We start from the raw sequence: 22408 nt of genomic DNA on the forward strand, positions 1-22408 counted from the left end.
CTGCTAGAACGAAAATATCAAAGTCAAATGAGAGTTGCTCTAAGCAGACTATATCTTCCAGTTGAAAAACGAAGCCTTGCATGTTTCATGTTAATTTTGCCATGCAGACAGGTCTTAAGCAGAGTGATTTAAAAAAAAAAAAAAAAAAGAAAAAAAAAAAGAAAAAGAGGTGGAATGCCCTGGAGACATTCAGGGAAGTAGGGGTGAAGGGACAAATTCAAATGAGGATTTGAAGCAAATAAAAATGTTGCAATTAGTTTTTGCGCATTTAAGTGTATTAATAAAGGCTCATCTTTCTGAAGATACTTAAAATGAGATTGAATCATAGGTTCTTCAATAGACAGACTTTTTTATCTTTATTTGTACAGGATTGAGCACAATATGTCTGTGGACATGAATAGCAATAGCATCAAATAAGCATGGGGTAGAAACTTAGAAAAACAAGAAATTGAGTGTTGAAGCCTGTCAGGCTTTTCTTTCTTTGATATTATGATTCTCTGGTTCTATATGTTTTCTGCATGTTAGTGCTGTATGTTTTCACTATTTTTACCTGAGTATTATTTTAATAGAGAAGTTAAAATACTCCGTTAAACTAATATAGTTCCTTTTCTGATTCCTCTAAATGTACTTCATTAAAAATAATTAATAAGCTTATCCCTTAGCCTTCTAAGAAGCAAACGTAAAATCCTTATTGTTACTTCATAAAAGTATTTCTGAAGCATAGTTACTGTTTGTGTGTAGGTGCTTTTGAAGCAACACTTCCAGACACACCTGGCAAATATGATTTTTTAACCAAGGGTCAAGGGCCCAGTGCTGGTCTTACTATTGTTTATTTAATACCTATGGTAAAGTGATAGGCCAGTGGTTTGACCTTGCCAGTCTATCTGATTTTGACATTATTAGACCAAGCACATGAACATTTTGGTCCAGTATTATCAGTGTACCTGCATGGTGTTCTTAGTCTATAAAGTCCATAAAGTGCTACCTTATGGCAGTTGTGTCATCTGGTGGCCTCTAAGTCAGCAGGAAATATGTCCATATATTGCTGTACAAATGCCACTGGGAGACCTGGAAGCCCAGTGATTCCCCGATTGTAGCCATAACACAAGCACAATTCTTATGGACGCCCAAGATAAACACATGAATATGCACGTTGCCTCAGCAGGGAGTTCTGGTCATAGACCTGTCCTCCTCAGGTCAGAAAAACAAAGTTTGCAGACTTGTGTTCAGAATGATGTAAGCCAAGTTTCCTCACAACATTTTCTTTTTATGATGGTCTTAAGTTTTCTGTATGCTTTTCTAATTTCCCCCAGAGGCCCAAAGTGACTCAAAGTCATTTTGTCAAAGTGACAGGAGGCAGACAGGCAAGATCATGGTGTCCCAGATAATGTCTCTTTGGTTGAGGTAATTATGGCTTCAGATCTCTTGCTCGTGTCCATTTAGCTCTCAGTCCCAGAAGATCAATTCAGAGAGATGCTGTGGGTTTGTGAGATGTTAGCAGTGTCTATTCTGACCCTGATTTTTTGGAGTCCTCAAGCAACCTGAATTTACAAAAAATGAAGGAAATGTCAGAGTTGCTTTATTCTTTAGACACCAGCTGCTGCACACATTCGCATGAACAGTAACAAGGAGCATGAGCATATCCACATTGTACAGTGCTAATCAAAGCACTCCAATATTTCATAAGTCTAGATACATCTATAGTGAAATTCACATTGAATACTGCAATGTATTTAAATAAGGCCCTTTCAGGACGTCTGGTACTTCCCTGTGTATTATATGATATTCCCTGTAGTGTAATCTCAGAGCTCATCCTATCCAGTTCCTGCATGTCTGTCTTTCAAAGTATTCTAGCTGTCAATGTGTTTTTTAAATAAGAAAATTTTCCTTATAGCTCATTTAAGTTTAGCAAGTAAAGATGATAAATCGTGTTTCTTCTTACCCTGAGGCAATACATGATGACTCTTATCTCTATATATTTTTGTGAATTTCTGCCTTCAAGTCTGATTTTTTTCTCACTTTCCAGACCTTGTTTTTTATTATTTCTCTGATGGTTTTACTTCTGGGACACATAGTGGATTTAGAGTCTGATTTGTCAATTCATTGCTTGCTTTTCATTTCATAGAGATCTTTTCAGCCCTTCAAGGAACAAATCTGGGCAGCGCTAAGCAAGCTTCCATTATAGCTTTTGACTTAGTCAGCAGTCTTAATACAGAAAACAGAATGACCCCTCTCTTCTGTCTCTGTTGGATGACTGTAATTCAAAAGTACTTTTGAATAAGCTCATAACATTTAACTTTCAGATTAAGTACATGCAAGGTGCATTTGTGTAAGAGACACTCTCAATTAAATCAGGTTGCCCACTGTCAGTTTTAATTTGACAAGCTTGTTGTTAACCCGCTTTTACAAATGCAACTGCTTCTTTGCCAGGCTGGGTTAAAGATGTTTTCTAAACTCTAAGATTTTGGATGTTATTCAAAACTGACTCTGTTTTGAATGTACTTGCTCTATTGCCAAGCCTCCAGAGTTCGTATGGACTGCTTGTATTAACAAATGAGTATCAAACTAATATGTCAGCTGACTAATGCAAGACTTTTGGACCTCAGCCAGTTTTCCTGCTAGCCTTCTTTTGAATTCACACACAGTAAATGGCTGGTTTAGTTCACTGTATTGAAGGAAGGGATTTCTGCAAAGGTCCTCTACTGTTAGCGGGGTAATAAAGCTTTTCAATAACTTTGTAAAGGAAAACTTGAAAATTTATCAACAATAGATAAAGATGAATATAATAATTTTTATTATAATGTTAATTCTGTTTAAAGTTAAAAGTTTCTATATAATAAAAATGTGTTATAAATTGTAATTTTATATAAAAAATGGCCAGTTATCCTTTCAGAGATGGTAAGGACTTTTCTAAAAAATCTCTGAAGCTCTGTGGAGAATTCAACTGCTAGTGTTTGGAAACAGTTACAGTGGTTTTTCTGCATCACTCATTTGTTGTGGCAATGTTTGGTGAGTGATGCAACGGCTTGACCCTAAATGATTTTGAAATTTGTTCCTATTAAAAAAAACCTGCTAGGCATGATATGGAAAAAGCTACACCTTTATTAATTTGTAATAATAAAACAGTGTGCAGAGCTCACTAGCAGAGTAGGGGAGATCCAGTCCAAGTCAACCTATGTACTGTAACAGGTGAGGTATTTCTGATTTTTAGTGAAAGACCATTTGAAGCAGATACTTCATATAAAAATATTGTTACTTTTATTTTGAGATGTGCACACACAAAGTCTTCTTTGAATAGTAATATACGAAACAGAATACAGTGTGATCACTGTTTTATCATTTCCCACCAACTTTCCTGTTGTAATTTCAATAAAATAAACCTAAAAATTAAGTCACTCCAGTAGCTATTTGAGATTTATATCACAAGTTAGTTAATAGGATAATTTTTGACCAAGTGAATCTCAGGAGACTAAGTCATTTTAATTTTGAACCTGCAGTGTCTCTCTTTGATGTGAATCGGCAGATGAATGCGTGCGTTGGCCAGAAGCATTGTTCCCATGGAAATGTTATTTTCTACATCACAGCTGTACCCATAATGCTGGTTTTGTTAAATTTCTTCAGCAAATTAATGAAATTAAGCCTCTCCAAATGAGTTAAGAAGTTTATTAGGAATGGCATTAAAATTCCTCTCCTGCTTGTAAAAAGCTGCACACAAAGTCTTCAGTGGTCCTTCCAGTCTCGCAAGAGATGTGTTTTAGAAAATATCTATTACAGCAATTGAAAAGTTGTTAAAATCCTTTCCCGAGGACATCACACCACATGGCTGTGCTCCATGCTTAGCAGCTGAGTTTTTACTATTGCAGGTACTTAATTTTCATTAGGGATTGTTAACAGAGAACTAAGCTAAATGACAGGGAAGTGGGACATGAGAAAATGCCGGGTGACAATTATGGGTTATGGGAAATTGCCATTCAGTTCAGCAAGTCACTAGCTGAGCTACAGAGCTGGGGATCCTGGTGCTGGGACTGATTTGCAGCTGGCAGATGAATTATGATATTATTTAACACATGAAATGCAGGGAAAGAGGGATGTTCACCTTATGAGAGTCTGATTATTGTTTTGGTAAGTCAAGGAGAGAAAAATGAGATGGTGGCAGAGGACAAAGGATATGATCTGCGTTTTTTGAATGTTCATGGTGTCCTAAGATTTGGATTTGTGCCTGTTTGTCATTTGTATTTCTTGTCTATGGACAAACACTGAGTCAGTATATTTTTCCTAGATTAGCCTTTCTTGATGCTTGCAATTGTATTGCTTAATTAATGTACAGACAGAACGGGCAGTACTGCCCTGTGCAGCAGCATAGGATGCCTGCAAAAATCTTAATGAAGTTCTTTAAGCTGTGGGACTTCATAATTGCTTTTTATATCAGTAACAACTTTCAAGGGAGTCATTGTCTTTAGTTCTTCCATCCCCATTCTGGTTGGTTTGCCACATATTGTAAATCTCAACAGGCATGATAAACATAAGGACTCCCAGGTGTCAGTAGGGTTTTTTTAGTTTGTGTTTTCTCTTGTTTTGTTTTTCTGGCCTAAAAAGGTTCCTGAGGAAATTTGGTGCTTACTGTGCTAATCAGCCAGTTTCTATAACAAATTTCTGTTTCTGTAGGCAAGAATCTGTCCAACTAGTGAGGTGTTGTCCAACTTGCAACTGGCTCAAAAGTTGCGGCCAAAGACTGCAGGTTTTTAACTATGGAGACAGGACAAGACTTTCCATTTGATACATATGAAACAATGAGGATTCAGTGTATCTGCAGCTGTTTCATGAGAAATGTAACAGCAGCTGTGAATATGATCAATTAGTTCTAAAATTAGTATTTTCTTGTAAGATTATTAAGCACCTCTAAAGCATTAATAAGTCAGTCAGAAATTGGGAGAGGTTAGATGAAGTTTCTGACTTGTTTCTTACTTGTTAACATCCAAAAATGTTGATTAAACAAGGATTTTATCTGAAACCTTTTTATCTAGGATGTGGAGCATTTTCCCACACTGCTGTCCATCTTACCTGGTGCAAGAGTGACTAGCTATACAGCTGTATTTAAAGTGGTTTCAAAACAGTTTCTCTGCTTTTACAGCAGGATCCTTTCACACTGTGAAATCTTTCCTCTCCTTAAGCCAAATCTCACACACAACTGCTTTCCTTCTTGGTCAGGTAACAAGGAAATGGACTGTCTGAAGAAGGAGGTACCAAGACTGAAGCAAAGATCATACAAAACTTACTTTTCTGCCTCCCTTCTGTGAGGATTCCTTTAGGCACTTTATAGTATTCCCTTGCTGTCCATCAGCTCCAAAAGGGATCGTTTTCCAATAGCCAGTCATAGGCATTGTATTTTGAGAGAATTTATCTGGCAGTGTTGTTTAGTATTTCTGTAATTCAGCAAAGATATTGACAAACTGGGGAGAAAAACAAGGTAGTGTCATTATCTGCTATAGTAGGAGTCTGGGAAACCCTGACAGCAAATTTGATTGCAGAGAATAATTGCACTCCCTGTTTTGAAAATAAGTGGGTTTCTGCAAAGAGATCTTGAAGATAAATGCCTTTAAGAAATCCAGAAACTTAACATTGCATTTTCCAGAAGGCGATGTATGGGTAGCAATTTTGTATTTGCTTACTGTTTTTCTTCAAAAGCATACAGAAAAAGCTTATGGGATTTATGGCTATGTCTATACCAGCAAACTAGACAGTGCCAGGACACAATCTTAAGCACCATCCCATGATCATCCACATTGTTTAAGAAGTTTTTGTCCTCCTTATCATAACTTTATGCAGGACACACTGATAATGTGCCCCTGATTCAGTCCAGGAACAGTTCAGGAGATAGCATGGGGCAGGGTCTGTATCCTCTAGGCAGTGTGCCTGAGAATCATAGGATCAATCAATCATTTGGGTTGGAAAACACCTTTAAGGTCATCGAGTCCAACCACAAACCTAATGCTGCCAAGTCCACCACTAAACCATGTCCCTGAGTGCCACATATACATGCCTTTTAAATACCTCTGGGGATGGTGACTCAACTATTGCCCTAGGCAGCCTGTTCCAATGCTTGACAACCCTTTCAGTGAAGAAATTTTCCTCTCATCCTACCACTTGTTACTTGGGAGAAGAGACTAACAGCCACCTCTTTTCAAGTAGTTGTAGATAGCAATAAGGTCTCTCCTCAGCCTCCTTTTCTCCATACTAAACGACCCCAGTTCCCTTGGCCACTCCTCATAAGACTTGTGCTCTAGACCCCTCACCAGCTTTGTTGCCCTTCTCTGGACACGCTCCAGCCCCTCAATGCCCCTCCTGTAGTGCGGGGCACTGAACAGAGTATTTGAGGTGGGACCTCATCAGTGCTGACTGCAAAGGACAGTCACTTCCCTAGTCCTGCTGGCCACGCTATTCGTGCTGTAAACAGCAAAGCTTGATTTTGTGGTAAAGAAGCCTTTAGACAGCAGCCAGGGAGCAAATTTTTGCAATGCATGCTGCTTTCATAGGTACTGCATAGTGAAATTATAGCAACTTTGTTTGCATGCCAACCTTTTTAAGCACATCGATTTCTTTAATAAGCATAATTATTGTAATCCATTGCACTTAAATAGAATTATACATCTTGGGAAATGACACATGAAGCACTTCAAAGGCACATTAGACTCAGGAAATGGGAACTTTCTCCTTAGTGTAAGTTTTATGAGAAAAGAGAATATTTCTGTTTCTGTTTTCACTGCTATGACATAAGACCTTTCCTAAATGTTAATATCACTTATAAAGTAGTGCTATAATTATTATTTCCTATTAGTAAATATAACAGGAACCCACTGATTTTCTGGATATCATTCTTGAAAAATGGATCATTGGAATCGGTTGCTCTGCAAGTAGTAAAAATGTTGCTTCCCCTTTTAGTCTGTCCTGTGCGAATGAGCTCCCACATGAAATAACGGAGATTCAGTAATGACTTTTGCTACAGTCTTTCCCCACAGGGACATTCATAAGATCTCTCTCCAGGGATCTATTTTCAAAACAGTTTTAGAAACTAAATAGCTCTAGTTTTCTACTCCTGTCAAATTTGAACTATTAAAAAAAAATACTGAAAAGAGAGACCTGACAGAAAACACAGTCATATTAATCGTATTTCTTAGAGAACTGGGGTTAAAAATAGCATTAGTGGATAAGGGGCTCTAATTTTCTGATTCTTAGAAGAATTTTGCATAAGGTAAAGTTGAAGATGCTATCGTTTCCCAACACTGTTCTTCGTAGATGTCCAGTATTTCTTATATGCAAGGTAATGTTGAAACTGAGAACTAGTTTCTGTGGCATCTTGTTTCTGGGAATCAATCCCTATCAATCATTTTGTTTGAAAGAAAATAAAGCATGTGATGTTATCATCTTACAAGTAAGCTACTATAATGCTAAAAATCCCTAGAAATAGAGGTCCACTTTTTTTTCCTTCCCTGCTTTCCTTTTTACTTGCTTCCTACCCGACTCCTTCCTTAGTGTTCAACGTACCAATGTGAGTCAGTGTGCATTAACATATAACAACAAAGAGAGTTAAAAAAGGATAAGAAAAGAACTTTTGGGTTATTGCTGTGTTGCAGTCTTTTGTTATAGTCTGTCCAGGCAAGGCCACTAAGTCTCTCTCCCAGCTTTCTTTTGTGCCTCTCCATGTCTTGATCCAAACTCGCATTCATATTTTCCTTTATAATTTCCTTCAGAAGCAGACCTGATATTTTTTTGTCTTGATGGCAGAGGTCCACTTCTATAAACTACCCCTTATGTTTTCCTCTGTGTTGTGGCTTAACCCGGAGCACTTTGTGCCTTCATGCACATGCAGCTGTCAGCTAGAGAGCAAAGCACTTTAGAGGTACCTCTCAAATACCTTAAATAGTTGCAGTTGTTCCAAATCTGATGCCTCATCCCATTTTCCTTTGAGTCAGTGGGAAGAGAACCAGTGAAACATTTGCTTTTGGGGGCGCTGTATTAAATGTTTGTGGGCCAGAACACGTATTATAAAAACTTCATACAGAAGCAATATAACCTTCCTTTTTTGGAATAGATTCACGCCATTACAGGTAAGGGGAAAGGAGTATGGTTATACCCACTAAAATTTACTCTATGGGCATTTACTGAGTGGTAAAGCTCTAGGAATAGCTTTTGCATGTTTTTGGACAAAAAATGAGTAATTTCCCCTGGTTTCCAGAAATATTCCACTGTTTAGTGGATTGTCTAATACTATCTAGTGGCAATTTTCAGTGAGATGCACTGTACTGAACAGAATAATCAAGGCTTAAGTGCTGAGCCCTCTGAGCTCTTCAATTCAGCCAGTTCTCAATCCACCTCACTGTTCACTCATCTAATCACACTTCCTAAGCTTACCTATGGACAGGTCACTTAGACTGGACCACTGGCAGATCAGGTGCTCCTGGGGCATTTTGTGAAATGCTACAGCAGATAATTTAGATGATGCCACACAGAACATGTTGAAACAGTCTGTAAATGAGTGGAAAATTTATATTAGAATTAAGTTCCGTTTATTAGTTATGGTGATCTATGTCACATAGCAACAGTGTTGTATGAAATACATATATAATGCATGTATTTATTGCTGAAGAGAGGGAACAAAAAACCTATGGCTGTTCATTACTGTGCAATTTCATGAAAATTGTAAGATGACTGAGCTAAAGCACATTACTTGAAGACATTCTTGAAATGTCTGAATGTTTAGAAACCAAAGCTAGACTTCAGACTGATAGCCTTTTCCACTCTATTGAATCAAATATCTGTTTCCCAGAGGAATACACATTATTTGTGTATATATATGGGAGAAGAAGGGGGCAGAGCACTGATTGCAGAATTTAAGTTTCCCAAGCAAAAAATATAGATATGATATACTGATGTATTAATTCTTTGGTATGGTCTTGCTGATAATATGTTTTAAGACAATCAGTAAATAAGAGTTTGTCACTTTAAACAAAATTTTGATGAGTCAAGTATGTTTACAGGAGAGCAAACAGGTACCTAGAATTAAAGTTGCTCCCTTTCACCTCTCAAAAACCAAACCCTACCTGTGTGAATTAGTTGCTTTTACCCTCCAGTCTCCCAAAACCCTCCATCTGAAACCTGTCCTTTTCTGTCTTCCCCTTTTTACTCTTCTTTGTCTGCGCTGTTTATCCATCCACTGGCTGACAGTGTCTTTACATCCAAAATGCAAAGCAGACAGATGGGCGCCTCAGGAAAGAACATGACTAAGAGCACCAGCATCGGCGGGGACATGTACACGCTGGAGAAGAACGACGGCAGCCAGTCAGACACCGCAGTGGGCACTGTTGGTGGTGGTGGCAAAAAGAGACGCTCCAGCATCGGTGCAAAGATGGTCGCCATTGTGGGTCTCTCGCGAAAAAGCCGTAGCACGTCACAACTCAGCCAAACTGGTAGGAACTGGATTTTTTTCCCCTCTCAAATTATCATTTTAATGTACATAATGTGTACGTATTACTGTTTAATCATTTGGATGCCCTGTTGAACTTGTCTAATCAACAATGTTCTACAGAATGAAGAAAATGGTCAAACATCTTTTTTCTCTGGACATTTACTAAACTATTTTCTTTTTTTAGCAAAGATCCTTTTCAGGTTGGACTGAGGCTTTTATTTTCTGCTTTCTGTAACCTGCTTGATCTACTAATTGCTTGCTTCTCAGGAGCCAACATGAGCCACTGTACCTCTCTTGGGGGGCATCCTTACTGCAAGTTTGTGAAGGGTCGCTGAAATGGTGCAAAACTCCTCTGCTTTTGTCACAAATGCATATTTAAATATGATGACTTCATTTCACATTTGAAAACGTAACCTTATTTTGAAACAAAACAATTTTCCTTAAAAAAATGTTCTGTTGTATTTTATTAGTTTAGTGCAAGTGTTTTATTGCTTTTTAATTAATTTCTTTTCAGCCTACAAGCATATTCACCATTGGTATAAATTTTCCTCATTTCATTTTATCTCAGTTAAAATTTGATACTGAAATATTCTACCTTGGAAAAATGGAGAGTTTTTCTGCTTTTATGCCTAAAGCATTTACTACCATATGTATTTTTTTTTTCTATTCCTCCTATTTCAGGGAAAATCCATATAATGCACTCTGAAAGGCTCTCATTGTCAATTAAGGAAGCTGTATAGGACAAGTGTATTTTACATGGAAAGAGATAATTTGTATTTACATGACATATATATATATATAAAGTGTTTAAGCATTTTATATAGTTATGCCCATATATATTTGTATATTTCAAGGTATATACATAAGATATATTGTATGTGCAGCATTTAAGCAAAACTGTTATGATGTTGTCATATGGTTTATGGTGTTCAGTTGTGCGTGATCCCATTGGAAGGTCTCCATTTGCTAACCATTCAAACACTGATAAGGATTTTTCAGTTCTCCAGAAAGTTTGCAGTTTATATCGAAGTGATAGGAGTTTTAATGTACAAGTAAATGGAGCAAAATTATGATTTGCAATGTCTGAAATTGTGGTAAATTTTGTAAGTAAAATTTTGTAGGGGGAGGATATAAAGAGTAGAAGAAGGGCGGGAAAGGAAGGGTAAGCTAGAGGGGTAACAGTGCAGAAGGAGGAGGAGTACAAAAAGCGAGCAGGCAGCTTGAGTGTGTGTCTTTCTGGCTGCGATACGAGACAGGAGAGAATGAATGAACATATATAGTGAAAGTTCTGAAATCATGCAGGCACTGATGACTCCACCAGTAGGCAAGTCTTTACAGCAGTCTCACGTTTTATCCAACTCTCTTGCAGGGTATGGAAATGGCAGTCTCTTGTACATTTCTGTTTTCTCTGAGTTCAAATGCATGTGAGGCAAAAGATGAAGTAATTTTTATACATTTCTGGGAAATGTCTGGTTGGGCAAGAAAAAAATCTTAGCCACTTGCTCACCTAGAAATCTAAATTTTACATGTGATAGTACTTCAGTATGTAACTGTATTGATGCATTTGAATATCAAGTCAAATACAATGCATTACATGACTAGTTCTGAGCTAATCTGGTCTCCCTTACTGTAAGAGATATTAAATGAAGGATGTCAGCTCTTTTTATGCTGTTCAAGTATGTCTCAGCACTAGAAAAAAAATCTGTATTTTGTGTCTCTCCTTGGTTTGATTTAAATACCAGGCTGTCTTAGTTATTTGGGACTTCTAATCTGAAGTTTTTCTCCCTGTTGTATCCAGTCAGTTGCCCAACAACTGATTAGATGCTCAAGTCTGGGACAAATGTGAAATGTAACTCTTTCAAAAAAGCACTGAAGGTCTCTTGACCTGTCGTCTGCGAGTGGGGTGTTCGGAAAAACTCTTGACTAAGGGTGCCTATTTCAGTGCTGTTAGAGGAGCAGCAGTGAGCAGGGGAGCCTGCGGGGCTCTGGCCGGCAGCCCTTCTCCCTTGGCTGGTCCCTGGGAGAGGTGGGTGCTCGGGGCTGGCCTGTGCCTGGCCCTGACCGAGCAACCCGTGCACCTCCCGCTGCTGCCTTTGGAAAAGGGCCCTCCTGTATCAAGTGGTTTCATAGAGCTGTTGCCCACACCAGCTCCTGCTGCCCTGTTTGCCCCTCAGCACTCCTGAAGGGCCTTCTCTGGTGGCCACATGTGGCTGCATCTAACAGGACAGGCACGTGGCATCATTTAAATAGTTGGGGCCACACAAACACGCTGGTCAAACAGTGGGCAAGCCTGTGGCCGCTGGTCAGCCCCTGGATGAGGTATGTGTACAGTGCCGTGTCTCCAGGGGCCCATGGTGATGGCTTGTTGGGTGGGTGAGGGTGAAGTCACATCACGAAAAAGTGTTTTGCATGTCTTAAGCATCCATCGGCACATCTTAAAATATTGGACAGCCGTGTGTTATGCATAAACGCCAGAGGATTAAAATTTGCATTTAATGTATTAAATGAATTTAAAAATTTCCCTGGTTTATCTCATCCTGTTCCTGCTTTCAGATGGTGAGTATCTGCACAAGGAATTCTGTATTGGTACAAGCATTGGCACAAGGGCTGGGATCAAAACACTCATGTGCTGTAGATGTCCTGTCAGTGGTTTTCTGGAACTGAGAGGCAGGAGGTACTCAGGTGGCAAGGCTGAGAAACTCGTCAAAGTGTAAAGGTTCTTAGGTAGTTTCTGAAGAAATTGTATCATTCAATTGATCAGCTAAATATCTCCTTACCTATGAGGCTTGAAAAAGATACTGATATCATGACATAACAATACTGCTTCTATAGAGAGCTGTGATCATATTTATAGCAACTAGGCTTTTATAAACTGTGTGCTTATACAGAACTCAGTGAAGAAATGCCTGTTGGTATCTCTGAAACTTTTTTCTAGTGTTTTGTAAAGCATAATTGTATTTCAGTGGTTTTCTTCATTCATGTTTTATGACTAAATCCATGCCAGAAATTTTTTTGGAAGTAAATCATCATAAGAGCTTTCAGGACTGTGAATCAGACTTATAGTAAATGCCTTAAAAGGCCCATTTTTACTGTCTTTTCAAATTAATTTTATGTTATTTCTTGTTATTTGGCATAGTGTTGAGAAACTGAGACTCAAACTAAGTAAAAGGGTTTTTTTTAATCTGATCTGTAATTCTTTAGGTTATTCAGGTAGGAACAGCTGTTTGGGTTTTTACTGGTAAAGGGGATGTTGATTTATTCTTACAGGTGGGAGTAAAAGGAGTAATTTTAATAACAACAACTACCTAGCAATGGTATTTGGATTTCATTCAACTATGGCTAGTGTATGTTCTGTGTTGGAAGGCCTCCAGAGAGACAACTGAATACATCTGAAATATGACGAAAACCTGAATAAGCAATGCTTTTTTATTCTCAAACATATACAGTCTTAAATACCTAGAAAACTGCTAATCTGTTAACTCTGCTCACCGAGCCCGTCAAGGGTAATTTATGAGAGTAAAATAATAATCCAAGAAGTTGAAAAGGTCTGACCACATTAACATAGGCACTAGGAACTGATCTTTTTAGATTATCATAGCAAAAGAACCCAAGTGTTCATATTCATTACATTAAAAGATCTTCAGTGGTGCTCTGTGCATCACTATTGTTATGAGAAAAGAAAGAGCAGAAGAAATGCCAGTGTTAAGACCATGGGAATACAGAAAACATGAATAAAAAATAGCTAATACTTATTCTCTGGTTTCCATTTGGGCTTAAAGAGTTGTAATTTGTTTTTTAAAAGTTCACACTCCTCTTAACAATGTGTATCATTGCTGTGATATTTCTTTCCTATTATTTGATTTAATGAAAATTTTAAGTATCAGAATATACATAATCAATATTTTGTGAACTGATTTCATTTATTTAAAAGCACTATAAAAAAAAATAAAAAGAGCCTGGAAGTTCCTGCAATTTCTTTGACCTTGGAGTCAAGGTAATGGTGGGATGACACAAAAGTAATTTACTTAAGCTAACTTTTACTTAAGATAAGACTTTATTAAAAGACAATATACTCCAGAGTAGTATGGCAAGGTAAATCAGAACTCATTTTAGTTGTGGTTCATGTACCTTTTCAGCTAAAGGTATACGCTCTACACTTGGGTCAAGCAACCATTCCTACAAGATAACATGTGGCAGATAAGAAATTGTTTATGTTGTAACCTTCAGGTCCTGATTCCACAGGCACCCTTCCTACTGGAAAAGTAGGATTTCTTTACAGAGGAAAATAAATACAAAATGCAAATTCCAAGCAGCATCTTAACAGTATTTACTTTGCAATTCATATCTGGAATGCAATCCTTTTCCTGCTGGACAGCTCTGAAGGAACTGATGATGGGGCTTCCATACAGGTACAGATCTGTGACTCTTAGTTACATTTAATTAATGAGTGAAGTCTTTGCCCTCTTCTGATTACACAATCTTAGATTTCCCTTTGAATTTACATGCACTGTCTCTGAAAGGTGGATACCTGGGAGACTTGACTTCCCTTATTAAGCTGACATTTCTCCTTTAGCTGAGAAAATATTTTTTGTCTTTTCGTTAGTTAGCCAAGAGTTACTGTGTTTGGGGGCTGATTATATCCAAAAGCCTAAGTAGTTTAATTTATGTTGTCAAGACTTTTTTTAGAATTGGTACCACATCATGGATCATTGATACTAATGCATTTGCTATGTGTCCATACATTCAGTCTTATGTACAGAGTCCAGCTCAATCTCAGAAACTGAGTCCCATGGTGTCTTTGGGTACTGATGGCAATAGATGGCATCTGTTAAAATAGATGACAAAAAGCATGTAACAGCATTGAGAGTGACCGGTGCAGGAATGCCTGCAGAGAGGTGTAACCATGTGTTTGAACAGAAATAACCTGCCCTTGTGTGTCTTGGTAGAGGTTACTCCAAGGTACAGTGTTCTGGAGGGCAGTGCACATGTAAACCTAGCAGATGACCCTGGAGGTCAACTGACACTGCCTTAACTGCAGTTTCTCTGTTGTGACACGGTGCTCCATGTAAACTAATTACTCTTCCTAATAGGTGAATTCTCCCAAGACAAAAGTTGTAGGAAAGCATTGAAAAACCATTGGAAAACTATGCAAGGTCAACCAAGACACAGAGAAGTATTAAGACCTATTAAAACTCAGTAGAACCAAAAAGCTTTGGGTTGGGTTTTTTGGGGTTTTTTTTGTTTGTTTGGTTGGGTTTTTTTTTAATGACAAAGATAAAGGCTGCCTCCGCTTCAGCAGGAAGACAAATTTTGGCAAGATGTCGCATGTGGCATGAAATTATAGGGCTATAAAAGTAGAGTTTTGGGACAGTGTGTCATGGTGTTCTGTGCTCTCTTAATATCCTTTACAACTTTGGTAGGGTTAAACTATGTCATTATATTCTTGAAGTTATATTTCTCTGTAGAAAGAAAAGCAAAAACCAGTTGATTCAGTGCAAATAAAATTATGATTGCCCTTGAGAGAATTAAATAGAATTCATCAAAAAGAGGTGCTTCTATTTTAACAAATTCTGGAGAGGTCCAAAGGGTAACCCCAGTGAAGTATTTTGAAATTTTGCTATTTTATGACTACATCTTTTCTTAGAAGAAATATAGAAGTAGGTCTCTCAGAGCAAAAAACTTGAGTGGGATTTTATATTTTATGTGTGTTAAAAGCCAAATTTTGGATTCTATATGGTTTGTAGGTGTTGAAACTACAGTCTAAAGTGCTATATTCCTAAGCAGAGTAGTCTCAGTTATGTCTGTCATGAACAAACCACATACCCTGTAGAGCAATTTCCTCAATTACTGGAATAATTGAAGGGAATCTTTTGGGAGCATTGGTCTTAGTCTTGTATGGAATTTCACATTTCTCAGTTCAGAGTTTGGATTTATATAAGAACCACTCTTCTACCATGCATACAGTACATCTGTTTCCTATTAAAAACAATATGATTAACCACCTCCAACAGTGGTAACTAAAGGAGAAACACTGATTGCCTTTCATTGTCAAAAATGAGATAGAATATGGTAAGCAAACAACTTGCTGAACTAAAAGTGTATTTGTTTTCATAATATACATTTTTATTTTCTATCTCTAGAATTAATTTATGTGGCCAAAATGGCAACTGAAATTATCATTCACTACTCTTATCTGGCCACATATTTTAATCTTTTTTAAATCACATATATAATTCAGGTTATAGCAAGCCATTTGTTTGTGGTTTTATTTCCTCTCCTATAGAGGAGAGATTGTTAATGTTAATAAATTGCTTTAATTTGTAGTATCATGCTTGTATCAGTATTCTTGATGTGTAATCTGATTTAGTTTCAAAATAAACCCATATTACATTGAAAGAAATATAGGATTAGCAGTTGATAAGAGATTAAGGCCAATTTGTCCTACTGATTAGTTGAGAATTGTGACCCGAATCCTTTACCAAAGAGAAAGTACCATTATAATAAATATGTTACCAAGAGCATTAATCAGCTTTTACTAAATAAACTCTGGAGGCTATGCTACTAAATAAATAGACTCTATTTGCAAACTAAAAATGCTGACTACACAGGCTTTTAACTATATTTTACTAAGGTGAATAGTATATAATAATATAATATAATAGATATTGGTTTTAATGTAGGAAAAGACTAGGAAAGAAGATAAGGCAGTACAAAGTCTATGCAGCTGTCCTCAGCAGATTTTCTGTAGAGGACATAGGTATATAACTGAGCTCTCATATTTTCTTAAAGCTTCTGTGAGAGATCACAGAATCATAGAATGGTTTGTGTTGCAAGGGACCTTGAAGATCATCTAGTTCCACTCCCCCCTGCCATGGGCAGGGACACCTCCCACTAGACCAGGTTGCTCAAAGCCCCATCCAGCTTGGCCTTGAACACCTCCAGGGATGGGGCATCCACAACTTCTCTGGGCAACTGGATCCAGTCCCTTATCACCCTCACAGGAAAGAATTTCTTCCTAATATCTAATCTGTAAATTTCCCTTCTTTAAGACCATTACCCATCATGCTAGCACTACACTTCTTCATAAAGAGTCCCACCCCATCTCTCCTTCAGGTACCCCCTTCAGGTAACAAAAGGTTGTTACAGGGTCTCCCCAGAGCCTTCTCTTTGGATCCAGTCCCTTATCACCCTCACAGGAAAGAATTTCTTCCTAATATCTAATCTGTAAATTTCCCTTCTTTAAGACCATTACCCATCATGCTAGCACTACACTTCTTCATAAAGAGTCCCACCCCATCTCTCCTTCAGGTACCCCCTTCAGGTAACAAAAGGTTGTTACAGGGTCTCCCCAGAGCCTTCTCTTTTCTAGACTGAACAATCCCAATTCTCTCAGCGTGTCTTCATAGGAGAGGTGTTCCAGTCCCTGATCCTCTTCATGGCCTTCCTCTGGACCTGTTCCAAGAGGGCCATGTACTTCCTGTGATGTGGGCTCCAGAGCTGGACATAGTACTCCAGGTGAGGTCTCACCAGAGTGGAGGAGAGGGGCCAAATCACCTCCTTCGACCTGCTGGTCGCACTTCTTTTGAGACACCCCGGGATACGGTTGGCTTTCTGGGCTGCATGAGGTTCACACAGGCCCTCCTCTCAAGTCTGTCCGGGTCCCTCTGGATGGCATCCCTCCAGCGTGTTGACTGCACCACACAGCTTGGTGTCGTCGGCAAACTTGCTGAAGGTGCACTCAATCCCACTGTCCATGTGTCTGACAAACATGTTAAACAGCAGCAGTGCCAGTACCGACCCTTAAAGACCACCACTTGTCACTGATTTCCACTTGGACATTGAGCCGTTGACCACAACCCTTTGAGTGCAACCATCCAGCCAATTCCTTATCCACTGAGTGGTCCAGCCATCAAATCCATGTCTTTCCAATTTTGAGACCAGGATTTTGTATGGGACAGCGTCAAACATTTTGCATAAGTCCAGGTAAATTACATCTGTTGCTTTCCCCTTATCCACCAGTGACGTAACCCTGTTGTAGAAGTCCACCAAACTTGTCATGCATGACTTGCCCTGTTGGCTGTCACCAATCACCTCCTTCTTCTAGACTGAACAATCCCAATTCTCTCAGCGTGTCTTCATAGGAGAGGTGTTCCAGTCCCTGATCCTCTTCATGGCCTTCCTCTGGACCTGTTCCAAGAGGGCCATGTACTTCCTGTGATGTGTTCTCCAGAGCTGGACATAGTACTCCAGGTGAGGTCTCACCAGAGTGGAGGAGAGGGGCCAAATCACCTCCTTCGACCTGCTGGTCGCACTTCTTTTGAGACACCCCGGGATACGGTTGGCTTTCTGGGCTGCATGAGGTTCACACAGGCCCTCCTCTCAAGTCTGTCCGGGTCCCTCTGGATGGAGAGGGGCCAAATCACCTCCTTCGACCTGCTGGTCGCACTTCTTTTGAGACACCCCGGGATACGGTTGGCTTTCTGGGCTGCATGAGGTTCACACAGGCCCTCCTCTCAAGTCTGTCCGGGTCCCTCTGGATGGCATCCCTCCAGCGTGTTGACTGCACCACACAGCTTGGTGTCGTCGGCAAACTTGCTGAAGGTGCACTCAATCCCACTGTCCATGTGTCTGACAAACATGTTAAACAGCAGCAGTGCCAGTACCGACCCTTAAAGACCACCACTTGTCACTGATTTCCACTTGGACATTGAGCCGTTGACCACAACCCTTTGAGTGCAACCATCCAGCCAATTCCTTATCCACTGAGTGGTCCAGCCATCAAATCCATGTCTTTCCAATTTTGAGACCAGGATTTTGTATGGGACAGCGTCAAACATTTTGCATAAGTCCAGGTAAATTACATCTGTTGCTTTCCCCTTATCCACCAGTGACGTAACCCTGTTGTAGAAGTCCACCAAACTTGTCATGCATGACTTGCCCTGTTGGCTGTCACCAATCACCTCCTTCTTTTCCATGTGCCTTAGCAGAGTTTCTAGGAGAATCTGCTCCATGATCTCGTTGGGCACAGAGGTGAGACTGACCGGCCTGTGTGTCAAACACAAAGTGCGGAGACACCTTATGCCATATATAAGCAGAAATTCCAGACAAGTGAGAAGTAAGTCCTGTAATGAGCCTAGGAAGTAAGAATAAAAGGCTTAATTTTGGGACAAAATGTGCCAATCATGTATTGAGCAATACTGCCCCAGTCACAAATTACTCATTGAACTCACTCTCTGTAATATGTAGTTATCAGCTTGGTGAGATACACACCTGTGAGGTTTCCAGCTGACTGTGGTAGAAGTAAAATTAAATCCCCTGGTTGTAGGCATTTATATGATTTAAAACGTTTACTTATATTTAAAAAAAATATTTTCTGTGTTGCCAGCCCTTTTCTTAAGAGGTAACATACTGATGTTACCACTTGATCTCATTAATAAGAGAAAAAAAAGGAGAAACCTATAAGTGAGATCAGAACGCTTAGCTTGACCTCCACAAGATTTTTTTCTTTCCATAATTAGAGGTAAAAATAGAGAGAGAAATGTAGGGTGATCTTTCTTGGTAAGTATATTGCTAAGCTATCTTTTCTTATTCAGAGCAGTAGAATTCTCATAAGATCCCTGCTTGAAAAAAACATACATCTCATAAAAAAACTTTAAAGCTGTTTCATTTCTGTTTTCACAGTAAACAAGATTTGTTCTTTGTGTTGTTACATAAGGAAACCCCATTACAGTGCTTCCAGAATTAATTCAATCTGGAGAGCATTTCTTTTTTAGGTTATGTGAGAGCTATTCAACAGAATAATTTAGGCTTTCCTTAAGAAAGTTTCCGTTTGAAAACTCCTTTGGGGATTTTATAATCCCTTAGTTAACATATGATATAATATATGTGAATTTATTGTTGGATATTGTGTGAAAAAAGGGCTCTGACTTTGTCCTAATGAAACTTGAGAGTGAAGAGAAGAACTTTATAGGAAAATTTCATACTTTTACTCTGGCAGTTATTCAATTACCAGTTTGCCTGAAATGTCTGAGATACTTACCTGTAGTGGCAGTTCTGTGATTCCATGTAGTTTATACTTTAGAGAAGAAAATTCAGTTTTATTTGCTTACAGTTAAAACATTTTTTCTAGTATTTTCAATTTTTTACATAGCCACTTCAATGACCACTGTTTGTGTTCTTTCAGAAGGATACTACTCATCTACAAATTTCTCTGTGAACCACCTTCAATAAATAACAATGTGCCATCAAGGGAGATTTACTTCAGATCTCCAAAGGCCAGCAGGCAGATGGCTGTTGTACTTTGTTCTTGGACAGTTATCAGAAGTGTGGTTTTAATACCGAAACCAAATAAGTATGACATTTATATTTACAGATTCATTAGGGCTGCATCTTTTTTTAATTTAACATTTCATAATAATATAGGATTTCCTTCCTTGTACTTAAATGGAATGAAATATTAAGGGTCCTTTAGGAAGTCATAGCTCAATATTGAATTTATATCTCTACCCATGTAATCAGCAATACTATTAATATGCTTTTGATAATCGACTTTTTTTTTTTTTTCCTAAGGATAGAAAGTAATTTACGAAATAATTCCTTGAAAGTAAAAAATCATGAAAATAACCCCAAAATAAAAGTGGTATTAGAGGCATGCTTGCAGACTAATTCAGAACAGTTCTCTGGCCTCAACTGGTATGCAACTTATGTGGATACTGCAGTATTTCAAAAGTTCAGTTTTACTGTGTTCTCACATTGCCCATTTCAGCTAGCTGTCCTGGGCTTATATTATAAATAAGACTAATCTCTGGTCTCCATAGAATAAAATGGTGTGGTAAACTTTATAGTACTTCTGCTTTTAAGCACTACACACGATAAACAGCTCAAGGGAAATCATGCAACTATTGAGAATACAGTTTTGTGGGCTCTTCATGCTTCTGGACTCTTTGTGCTGATGTCCCTTGTAATGAACTGGGACATGCCTCCTAGGCATCTCCAGACCATTTATATTGGCTTTGTCTTCCATGGAAGAAATGTGATGATGTGATCACTCAAAACTTGTATGTGCCACTAACAGAAAACTCTTACAGGAGAAATTATATTAACATATTAAATTATATTAACTTAAAATTAGCTAAGTGTGACAGTGGTGATTCACAGAAAACACAGAAGCAGCCATTGAATCGGGGAGCTGAACCCCCTACTCACAAACAAATTACTCTAACCATTAGCCTACAGTCACAGCTCTCTTATCAATACTTTTATTTGTCCTATTGGGTCTTCCTCTTTTTCTTTTTTTCAGTGCTAGCAAAAACTTCAGTTTGCAAAATAGCACAAGTCAGACGGTGTGTGCCAGGTATTCTCCAAGAAAGTAAAAATGTTTTTGTCTTCTCCAGCCGGGGAGGGGCTCTGAACCCAGATCTCCCTCTATCATAGATACATCCTCTTGGTTGCAATCTAAAACTGAGATTTGGTTTTTGCTTCTCTAGAGATGTAATAAAGGAAAGAAGTGACCAAAGCTATGTTTCTTGAGCAGAGTCCTGCAGCTGCTGTTTGTAAAGCTTTGTAAAGCTTACCTGATTTGTCCCTAAAGCAGAATGTGCAGGATCTGTGCTTTCAGCATGCTGATGTATAGGAGAGGTCCCTGCCATCTCCATGATGCCAAGAGTCAATAGCTTCTCAGCATGCACAGAATCAAAATTAGAGGGAAAATCAGAATAAAAAAACTGATTTTGAGGAACTTAGGCACCACTGGAGCTATAAGCAGGATTTTTTAGATTTTTTTTTTTGAATGAGTGGCAAATTCCTGTGCATGTTTGGCACTTCATCCATTTTTAAACCATTTTTTATTCATATCTTACCTTTGCAGTCTGTATAGAGAAGTGAGATAAACATGGAAGAGGATAAGAGAATAACAGAAAAGATACTGAGACCAGCAGAAGTCAATGGAGAGAGAGAGTATAAGCCTAAAACTTGTCAATTCCCTATTCCATTCCATAATTTGTGGAATTATTTTTTCTGTCCTTTTGGATGTACATTATGCTTCTTAACTATTCTATTGGACAACTCCAGGTTAATTTTTTTTTTTTTTTTAAATGAAGTAAAACACATCTTATACTTAACAATTACCAAATGCCTTGGGAATGGATAGGGAAGGTTTTGAAGACATCACAGGCGCATCTAAATTCAGTGGAAACTTAAGAATCTAGTTCAAGGAGTACACTGGTGGATTCTATATTTTTGCTGCAGTTTTTTATAATTTAGTAGTTTACAGCTGAGGAATTGCTCCAGGATTTTTCTTAAATGGCAGTTTTACAGGTTTTGTTACTGCATTTTGATTACTGCTTGAACAAAGTGATAGGATTTTCTCTAATGCACTTGTGTCATGCACGTAGTCTAAGGCACATGTGAGTCCAGTTAAGCTTTTTCTTCCTGCTCAGAGAATGTATTAAGAAGCAAAAAACTGTCATTGAAAACATGTCACAAAAAACATGCAAGTTGTTCTCAAACAATTCCTAATGGAGCACGCTTAGGAAAAGGTGAATGATTCCTTAAAAAGGGCAAAAAAATATTTTTTTCCTCATCAGCTAAATGATTTGTGTATGGTTCTTTCTGTATCTGCATAAGAATAACAGATCCTTTGGGAGATATGTTCTTAGCAGTCCTCCTTTTTATTGTAAAGTAATCAAAACAGAGTCTCCTTAATATTGGGAAGGGGACTTGACTTTTTATGCCTATTTTTAGGAGTTTTTCCTGAGCTTGCAAGTGCTTGTGTAAATGACATTTAATTTCATGATCTTTTTTATGATCTTTAAAGTCATGGTCTTTTTATTACAATATGAAATGTTAAACTATATATATTATCTCTTAAAAGTCTGCTCCAAAAGTTACATTCAGATTTTATCCAGTTTTGTAACTATAGTACTCTAATATTTAGGTTTTGCCATT

At 38.3% G+C, this 22408-nt stretch overlaps 1 protein-coding gene across 6 annotated transcripts in view; it reads left to right on the forward strand.

The window, feature by feature from the left end:
* Window positions 1–22408, forward strand: part of RIMS2 (regulating synaptic membrane exocytosis 2) — a 457774-nt gene that overhangs the window by 388553 nt on the left and 46813 nt on the right. For all 6 annotated transcript variants that reach the window (XM_014965521.1, XM_014965515.1, XM_014965517.1 and 3 more), the window contains one exon: window positions 9223–9464. In XM_014965521.1, coding sequence (XP_014821007.1) covers window positions 9223–9464 — 242 coding nt within the window. The remainder of the gene's footprint in view (window positions 1–9222; window positions 9465–22408) is intronic.

Source organism: Calidris pugnax, unplaced genomic scaffold, assembly GCF_001431845.1.
Source record: "Calidris pugnax isolate Ruff unplaced genomic scaffold, ASM143184v1 scaffold41, whole genome shotgun sequence".
In the NCBI taxonomy this organism is placed as follows: Eukaryota; Metazoa; Chordata; class Aves; order Charadriiformes; family Scolopacidae; genus Calidris; species Calidris pugnax.